This window comes from Leiobunum rupestre, chromosome 2 (genome assembly GCF_980474605.1).
Source record: "Leiobunum rupestre chromosome 2, qqLeiRupe1.1.hap1, whole genome shotgun sequence".
Lineage (NCBI taxonomy): Eukaryota > Metazoa > Arthropoda > Arachnida > Opiliones > Sclerosomatidae > Leiobunum > Leiobunum rupestre.
Window position 1 is genome coordinate 78,282,740 of NC_143385.1, and position 9,830 is coordinate 78,292,569.

At 40.2% G+C, this 9,830-nt stretch overlaps 1 protein-coding gene across 1 annotated transcript; it reads right to left on the reverse strand.

The window, feature by feature from the left end:
- Positions 1–5,404: 5,404 nt before the first annotated feature.
- LOC149959088 (uncharacterized) lies at positions 5,405–6,528 on the reverse strand. Its single transcript, XM_090167342.1, has 4 exons — positions 6,504–6,528; positions 6,362–6,440; positions 5,637–6,123; positions 5,405–5,476 (listed from the first exon to the last, which is right to left on the reverse strand). Exons 2-4 carry the CDS (start codon positions 6,427–6,429, stop codon positions 5,405–5,407), a joined length of 627 nt encoding a protein of 208 aa, XP_090023468.1. The 5' UTR covers positions 6,430–6,440; positions 6,504–6,528.
- Between the last annotated feature and the right edge of the window lie 3,302 nt (positions 6,529–9,830).

Sequence of the window (9,830 nt, forward strand, 5' to 3'; positions counted from 1 at the left end):
GTAGTCCCTCTGACGCCATATGAGTTAAGTTTGGACTTAACGAGCTCATGGGGTACCGTATCGAAGGCTTTACGGAAGTTCAGTAAGATAACAACAACAACAAGTCCAACGCTTTATAGACTCGTCATCCAATCCTCGACACAGCAGATAAAATATTAATTTTAATTTTCCGGAAAAATAAAATGCGGAAAATTTTCCTCTAATCGGAAAATAAAAAATTTAAACAATTAAATTTTTAATGTTTTTATCTTTTTATCGATATAATATGTCTAATATCAGTAAACATACTACAAAACATTAATAGTGTTACATTGTAAATCAGTTTAAACTAGTCTAGAGGTTTAGTTTTACTTTTAGTTCCGAAAAAATGAGGCGAAAATGCCGCTTTATTTAAATTTGCAAACAATATATTAGACTAGTCCTGGAATAAAACTTTTTTTATTTATTTTGGAAAAATACGGAAAAGTTTTCCAGAAAAAAAGACCTCGGTCATTTTCCGTGGCCAATTTTCCGACTTACAACACTAAAATATTCTGTTAATTTTACAAAATGTGAAGTCCCTTATTGTAAGTAACGATGGCGGCTTGCTTGGCCCTGGTTACTACACCCGTAACGAGTAGTATTAGAGGTCGGCGGAACAAATAAATTAACCGCAAAAATTTCAATTAATCATTAAAATTAGTATTTTTTGTTTTATACGAATAAATTATACGATTAAACAACGATTTAACTTGCAAAATTAATCATTTTTTTCGAATATTTCTGAATAATTCTCGGTTATGGATAAATATAAACAATCGTATAATTTCTTATTCAAACGCCGACCTCTAAGTAGTATTGACTCTTATTAAAGGGAATATAACCTGCAAAGCAATCTCTGTGGAAGACCCCTTCAATTTTTTAAATTTCCCTGTACAGTGGCGCCAAACATTTCTTTAGCCTAAGGCAGAAGCGGCTAGATCTGCAAACGTTGGTGCTCCACACCAAATACCTGAGGTTATACTCCCTTTAAGTCTTAACACTAATGGAAAGTTCATTTTTCGTGAGATGCATTTTATCTGTGTATCGGGGGTTGGTGACGAATTACGCTTCATAATTTTCATCCCCCAAGACTTCAAGGAAAATATTCAGCGCGTCATGGGTAGACTAGATTTTAGGCGCTACCAAAGGTTTTTTAAAATCGTGCATGCTACTGCTACCTCGGAGAAGCTGGCGCCTATAGAAATCAGAGAAATAACTAGAACGATTTTTGTAATATTTCGGTGCGCGCCGATTTGAAACGTACCTTTACCATGTGCATTTCGCTGGCTGGCGTACGACAGTAGCACCATCTCTACCTAGTATAACTAAAAACTATATCTCCAAAAACACCAAAATAAACGGTCTCGAGCTCCTCGCTAAACGCGTTTTATTGAAATTTTGAAACGCGGTTTTTTATTAAAATTAAAAATTGAAATTTATCAATTTTGAGATAAATAGAGGTTAGAAGGCCAAGTCTTGCAACTACTTATAACCCTCAATGGTTCAAAACTGTCTTATTAATTAATTGCTCAAACCGAAATATATATTTACACGGGTTAATTAGTGTTAGGAATTCTTATTATTATTATTATTGAGTGGGGTGGCAAGCCAAACACTTCGACCTAAGGTCCATTGTGCATCCCCAGACTGGGTGACTTAAATGAGTCCTATTGCCGACATAAAGCTTAAAATCTGCCCGGGCGTGATATTAGAGACGTCATACGTCTCCAACCGATGCATACCCAAATGCTCAAACCTCTGGGCCGCATAGTAATCGCAGCTACAGAGTACATGTGAGGCAGTTTCCTCCTCAGCTAGACAAGCTCTGCAAATCGGGTCATCATTGACCCCAATAAGCGTTAAATGTCTGTTTAGATGGCAGTGGCCTGTAAGTAGGCCAGTCACAATCCTAATTCTGGACCTAGAGAGCGAGAGTAATTCTCTGGCTCTCTCCCTAGAAGGGCCAAGAGTAAACTCTTTGGCCTGTATTTGACCCTCAATTTCAGACCATTGTCTGAGTTGACGATCTGACATAAACTTGGAGATCAAGCCGCGTACAAGTCCTCGGGAGATGGGGTGAGCAGGTTCTGGGCCAATGAACCCAGCCCTCGCACCTTCCTTGGCCAAGGCGTCGGCCCTTTCGTTCCCAAGATGCCCCTTATGCCCAGGTACCCAACAAAGTTGAACTTTATTGTGCAACCCAAGAGCGCAGAGGAAATCTAAACAGCTAAGAACCAGTTTAGAAAGAATACTATACTGGCTGAGAGCTCTAAGAGCGGCCTGGCTATCCGAATAAATCTGGATAACCTTCCCACGATACCCCTGATGTAAACAGTAAGCAACACAGGAGCAAATGGCAAAAATTTCCGCCTGGAATACACTAGTGTGTACCCCTAGGCTTTCATAAAAGCCAAAATTATAAGTAAGGCAATAACATCCCCGCACCAGTGCCATAGTGGGCCTTAGACCCATCAGTGAACCAGACGATCTCTCCTCTGGTGCCGAGGGTCAAGTTACTCCACTCCGCACGGCTAGGAAAGTTGACCTCAAAAGGTTTACCAAAGTGAAGTTTGGTAACCATCAGATCAGAACCCATTGTTAAAATCGAAAGAGCTTGGTGTGGCTATGCTCCCAATTATTAGCCTTCCACCAGCCATTTTGTTTAAGCCTATAGGCACCTAAAAGGGCAGCTTCCTCAATAAAAATGTGGAGAGGAAGCATATTCAGGAGTATTTCCAGAGAACCGCTGGGGCTGTTTTCATGGCTCCTGTAATGCCGACACAAGCCAGCCTTTGCAGAGTGCGCAGATCAAACTGCACAGTCCTTAAAGTAACCCTTGGCCACCAGACCACAGCTGCATAAGACAGGATAGGTCTGATGATCATGGTGTACAGCCAGTACACAGCCCTGGGGCTAAAGCCCCAGGTCTTGCTAACTGCACTTCTAGTTCTCCAAAATAACATTTTGCCCTTCTTGACTATGTAGTCAAGGTGTGGTTTCCATGTTAGTTTGCTATCCAGGATGACCCCGAGGTACTTCACCTCGGTACTCTCCACTACGTCCTTTCCAAATAAGGAAATACCCCCAAACATGCCTTTTATCCTTTTACGAGTAAAAGGAACCAAGACAGTTTTATTAGGATTAACCATGAGGTTGACCTCCCTGCACCAGCTCTCAACTGATGCTAGGGCCCTCCTCATTACGTCCTTCACCGTTACCGGGAGTTTCCCAGTAATGATGATAGCAATATCATCAGCGTAACCGAAACAACGGCATCCTCCCCTGTTGAACCTCCGAACGAGTTCATCCACCACCAGGCACCACAGAAGGGGAGAATGACCCCCCCCCCTGTGGGCAACCACGACTGGTGGAGACCATAAGGGAGTCACCCAGCAAGGAGGATGTCACTTTCCGGTCAGTTAACATAGATTTGATCCAAAGGCACAATGTGTCATTGATACCAAACCTTTTCGCAGCCTTAAGTATAACTGCGCTGGAGACCTTATCAAAGGCTCCCTCAATATCAAGAAAAACTGATAGCGCAATTTCCTTGTGCTCAATTGCTTTTTCCAGGCAGCTGCTGATACCATGCAGGGCGCTCTCAGTAGACCTGCCCTTCCGATAGGCATGCTGCGCAGCCGACCACCATTTTCTCCAGAATTTTTAGGAGAAAAGAGGTAAGACTAATTGGCCTAAATGCCTTAGCTTCCAGGTAATCAGATTTACCAGGCTTGGGTATGAAGATTGCTTGAGAAAGCTTCCAGGTGCTAGGTAAATGCCCTAGAGCAATACAAGCTCTGTAGATTCTCAGCAGCAGAGGGCATAGAATATCAACGCCCTCCTGTAAGAGGATAAGAAAAATACCATCCGGTCCGGGGGACTTATAGGGTTTAAATGACTTTACAGCCCACATAAGTCTAGAATGCGTGACGACCTTATTCGCCACTGCCCAGTCTTCCCTTCTGGTTCGATTGATCCTCAAAGGGCGAGTGTCAGTGTTACCATTGCTAGTGAGCTTAGAGTCCGGAAAGTGTACATCTAACATATGTGGAAAAACTACCATCTTTCAACTTAATGGTGTCAAGATGCTTAGTATTATCGTGTGCCAAAATTTTCATTAATTTGGCCGTACTGGGAACATCCGCTATGTTCTCACAGAAGTCTCTCCATGAAGCCTTTTAGGCATCGCGGATAGACTTGTGGTAGGTGGTGAGGGTGCGTTTATAGGCATCCCAATCACCCCCCTTCTTGGCCCTATTAAAGAGCCTACGAGTTTCTTTGCGCAGCCTGCCAATCTCGTTGTTCCACCAGGGCACTAGCCTTGGCCGGTTGGCAGGCTTTGCCGGACAGTTGCGGTGATAGGAGTCGATAATGGACTGTTGAACGCGTTCAACAGCCAAATCAAAATCCAACACCGATGACGGCCGTGGCTTATCACCCTTAAGGAAGAAGCTTAAGTCTTTCCTGTAACCGGACCAATCTGTGCCCCTAGGGTTATGAATAGCGGTACAAGCCCATACAGGTTTGACCAGAATATTAAAGCAAATGTGTCTGTGATCCGACAAAGACGGTTCGTTAGACACATGTCAGTTCTTGATTTTATCTGCGACATTTACTGTACAATGACCTCACTTCTGTTAGAAGTAACAAAAGTTGGTACATTGTTCTTATTCAAAATGTGAAGTCTGGTACTAACCAGATATTCCATTAAGTCGTTACCACGCTGGTTGCAGTCTGAGCTGCCCCAGATTTCGTGGTGCGCATTAGCATCGCAACCTATGATCAGCCTCCTCCCCGAACTCTCACAGTGGTTGACCAATCTGGTCACCCCCTGTGAGGGGGGGAGAGCATCGTCGTACGGTAGGTATGCAAAATTACTTAAATTGGAATAATTTTGCAAAAATATATTATCAAAAGTCACAAATGGATATTAAATCGTGACTCATTACTAGGAACGTATTAAAAATATTTTTTACATAACATATCCATGGATATGTTATGAGTAGACTAGAACATTCAATGTTACCCGAAAAGCTAAAAATTCGGCAAAATTTTACAATTGGTACTCCAGTTTTTTTTTATTTTTTTTTGCGCCAAAGTATGCAGATTTCAGTGTTGAACACGATGCAATTTTTTTTGGCGGAAATAAATTTTTTTATTTTTTTGAATTTTGTTTGGGTGAAAATGATCTTTTTTTCTTCGAACACGAGCTTTTTTTTTGTGTACCTTCCCCAAAACCAAATCCTGGCTACGCTACTGGTTTTAAAATTATGTATAATAAACACAAAACAAAACCAATGGCTTATACAGTATAACTACTTGGGGTTTATTTAAATAAAATTGTATTTTATCTTCTGGACTTGAAATATCGTTGTTTCTAACATCATTTATATTGGGATGCGGAAAGTTCGGTGCTGGAAAATTGGCTGCCGGAATATTCGGTGCTGCGAAAAGTCTGTGTGGAGAAAATTCGGTGCACGGAAAACTTGGTGTCTCAAAAAAATTCATATTTCACAATTTCTAAAAACTTTATTTATAAAATTTCCAAAAGAAACATGGTGTGCCACACCACGTAGAAAAATTTCGACACACGACGTGTATTCAAATCGGTTTACCAATCTTTGCAAACGTTCATAACTTATCTTGTAGGCGGTATTCTCCTCGTTACCGAAATAGCCTCTTCCCTTTGCAATGCTTTCAGAAATTTCTTGAAACGCTTTAATTGAAGCCATTTCGAAATCCATCATCATTATTTGCGGAGTCGCTGAAGGAATTAAGTTGCGGATTTCACAAAAGACACGTTTATAAGTGTTTTTCTTCTTGTTCACCATAAGAATAAAAATACATGCCACAACTGAATCGTTGGAAAAACAAAAGAGGAGACACTTTAAAAGTACCGTCACCAAACCAATGAGTTGAGTTTTAAGGGCATTTAAAGTTGTATCTCCACCAAATATGAGGATTCGTTCTTTATCGCTGGCCCCGGAGTCGTGAAGAAGGAAAAGTGTCCCAGTTGGTGTTATTTTGAACTCGTTTGGTATCTGTATTTGATCCAACGAAGTTGGTAATGCACGTTCTTTATGGGCTTTTGACTTCCTATTCCTGAAAATAAAGTTTAAAAGATAAATTAATAACAAGAAGGGAATTTCGTAATTTATACTTTAAAGTTCTTATAAGGTTTTGCCTGCGTGGAAGATGTGCCAATTCACTCATCTCTAACACGACATCGCCCAACGTTTTATGATTAGAAGCCTGGGTCTCAACAACCTTTTTTTTTTCATCTCAACGTATGCAAATTGAGCTTCAATTTTGGCCAAATATGGCGCGTGTGTATGTTCACCTACGGTACGTGTAATAATTCCATCCATGGTATGAACTCGACACTTGCATATTTTCTTCATATCGCATTGCCAAGTGACCTATTAATTTAATTAAAATTAAGTAAGATGAAAATTGTAGTAATTTAACAAAATCTACCTCACCTTTCCACTTTTTAGAACTCGTTCTTTTCCGCTTTAACTGCACCTAATATTGGGCAGCGAATATTCCTAACACCAAATTTTCCGGCGACGCATTTTCCGGCAGCCAATTTTCCTGCACCGAACTTTCCTAGATCCTTTATATTAAATTCCCGAATCATTCCGAAATGGATTTGTTTTTACTATCATCAACAATCTTTATAACAAACGATAATATCCCCTTTACTCAAGTGAAAGAATATTTATCAAATAGTCATCCGACGTTTGCAAATCAAATTGAATTCAGTTTAAATAACCGGCCGTTTTGATGAAACTCGCCAATCATAAACAAACATTTAATACCTGAAAAATTACGCATTTTCGCGACCACAATACCGACGCTTTTTACAAGACGGAACAAAACACCGCGAAGGCATTTTTGTAAATAAAATACTTTAAAAATATATTAGATATTAGAGAAAGAATGATCAAATGCTGTTTCTATGGTAACGTAATGAAAAAATAATAATGAGCTAGGTGACGCTAAACTCTTGGCAGAACCACTCTTTGAGCTCTGATTGACTGAGATCTGGTTATCGTCTGCCACGGCATTTGATCCCTTTTCCAGTTACACGGCAGCATTCTAGTTACCTATGATATTTCTATGCTTTTAGCGTTTAGGAAAGTTGAAAATTCCCGGAAAAGGGAAAAATTCCCCGCATGTGGAAGCACTGGTGCTAATGGTGCGGGTCAGCCAGCACACACCACCCAGTACTCTCTACAGAACTCGAACTTTCGCCCCTGAAGTATCTTGGTGTGACCCAAACAGACACCCTGGAGTGGGGCACTCATATTTCCAAAGTCACGGCCCGGGCTGCTTCCCGCCAGTCGAATGAATGTTCTAGTTTTTTCTCCGATTTCTATTGTTAAGTCACCTAGACCGTTTCGGTCGCGAATAGGTGATTCCGAAAAAGATCAGATTTAAGTGCTCGTTTCTTTTTTCATTTTCAACGCGCGCGAGCCACAATCTACTAATATAGTAAGAGTACGCGCCCGAAAAAATAACTCTTTTTATACATGTATTTGTCGATATTATATTTCAGAAACAGCTATAGACCGAGGGGTCCGTCACTTCAAGGAATCATGTATAGGCCCTGATTCCTTGATTCCGAATCGCGGGAATCAAAAAATCGTGTTTGAATCATGGAATCATAAGGGAATCACCTTCGAATCACGGAATCATAGTCGAATTAACTTCGAATCCTGGAATCACCCCTAGAATCAAGAATCATCCCCGAATTGTGGAATCATACCTGGAATCTGAAATCATACCCAAATCATGGAATCCTACCGAATCATGCTGGAATCATACCTGGGATCTGGAATCATACCCAAATCATGGAATCCTACCGAATCATGCTGGAATCATACCCAAATCATGGAATCATACCCAAATCATGGAATCATACCCAAATCATGGAATCCTACCGAATCATGCTGGAATCATACCTGGGATCTGGAATCATACCCAAATCATGGAATCCTACCGAATCATGCTGGAATCATACCCAAATCATGGAATCATACCCAAATCATGGAATCATACCGAATCAGCGTGGAATCACGGAATCACTTAATCAGTGCGAAATCATAGTATCAGAGTAGAATCGCGGAATCAACGTGGGATCACGGAATCTTCATGGAATCACGAATCTTTGGAATCAACAAGAATCAACTCTAAGATTCCTTGATTCCGAATCTTGTACACATTTTCGTTAAGTGACGGACCCCTCGCTATAGACTCTTAAACGCGCCTTTCCAATCGACCGCCATTACCTTACAGTCTACGGGGAGGGTGATGAAAAAAACCGGTTTTTGGGGGATGAAATTTCTGCGGTAGAGCGCTTGCTCGTTGATTGTCTGTACGATAATGGCGGCGCCCATTAAACGTTTCTAAAAAGGAAAAAGAGTGTATTATAATTCTAGTTCCAGTTATTGACTTTCGAGACTTTTTGTTTATTCAAATAAGAAAGGGCTGATTGAGTCTCAAGATAATAAAACTACGTACCCTAGATTCGAAATCTCGGCGTTTCTCAATAGCGCGTTTTCTCGTGAGGCTTTTACTGAGTTCGCGCCGGAAGTCGGAAAAATCGGGCTCCATAGCAGGGTGAGAAATAAGGAATTTCAATAGATAACCCAAGATTAAAATACTCACCTTTAGTTTTCTTTCGTTTAGAAATTTTTTTAGAGCTACAGGCATGATCCATTATTGTTTTAAAACAATATAATGCAAAAATATCTGGTATCTTGAAAACCGCAAGTTAAAAACCACGGCGCAATTTTCACTAAAACTTTACGTTTTAACTAGATGTCGGTAGCCCTGCCAGATCCATGGCGGTAGTTTTTTCCGACTTCCCCCGTAGTCGCTGCTGCTATGTCTGTCGTTTGCACGTTCGTGAAAGAATATAGCGGAAGGTGTCATTCTCTTCAGAAAAATGAGCTGAATCCGAATTTCGATGGTGGAAGTTCGTCAAACGTGTCAGAGGGGCGCTAGCCCACCCAAACCACTTAATTATGGTTTAATTTTTAAATTATTTCATTTAAAGTGAAATGAATATTTTAAACGCTTATATTTGACAATAGCCCGTAAATATACTTGAGAAAAAACTCAACGTCCTAAGTTTATTATTTCCGCGGCGGGGAGCCACTAAAGCCAGCCCCGCCCACCCATAGCAGAAATCTTCAATACTTTTCATAAATATGGGATATTAGGTATCAAACGAAAGCTAAAAACCTCTTAAGAAATATTACATACCTCATCTTACAATAATACAAAAATTCGATTTTAAATTTAATATATTTCGTGTAAATTCGAAATACTCTTTAAAGAAAATATATAAATAAATTGACACTAGAAACCCTATTTTATTTCCAATATATGGGAAAGAGAAAGTTCAGTTCAAAGACGGGCCATTTTACTTGGGTAATTATGGGATTAAGGTCGGCTCGACCGCTACCAAAGGTTTTCGGGTGGCAATTTTGTTGAATAGAGAATGGGTACGGGCAGTTTCTCAGTTTTGTTTTGAAGGAATAACGGCAGTTCGTTATCATTTTTGGAGGCGCATAGTAGCTAAAGTGTATATTGTGCTGTTTTATAATTATGTCTAGTGTGTTTAAAAGAGAAAACTGCATTTTCTGCAAACATAAATCTAAAGAAAAAATTGTGCAAAATCCTGAAGAGCAATCGTTACATAAAATTTCTGATCTGATCGTGGAGCTGGCTGCGCTTAAAGATGAAGACAGTCAAATATTTTTAACAAAAATGAAAGGTGATGTATCACTAAACAATCT

What these genes read in the sequence shown, in the direction of transcription:
- LOC149959088 (XM_090167342.1), bottom strand. Translation starts at nt 6,429, where the DNA reads ATGCGATATGAAGAAAATATGCAAGTGTCGAGTTCATACCATGGATGG. An exon ending in AATTATTACACGTACCGTAG is followed by an intron (nt 6,124 to 6,361) that starts GTGAACATACAC and finishes CTTTATTTTCAG; the next exon opens with GAATAGGAAGTCAAAAGCCC. An exon ending in ATGAACGTTTGCAAAGATTG is followed by an intron (nt 5,477 to 5,636) that starts GTAAACCGATTT and finishes TTCTCCACACAG; the next exon opens with ACTTTTCGCAGCACCGAATA.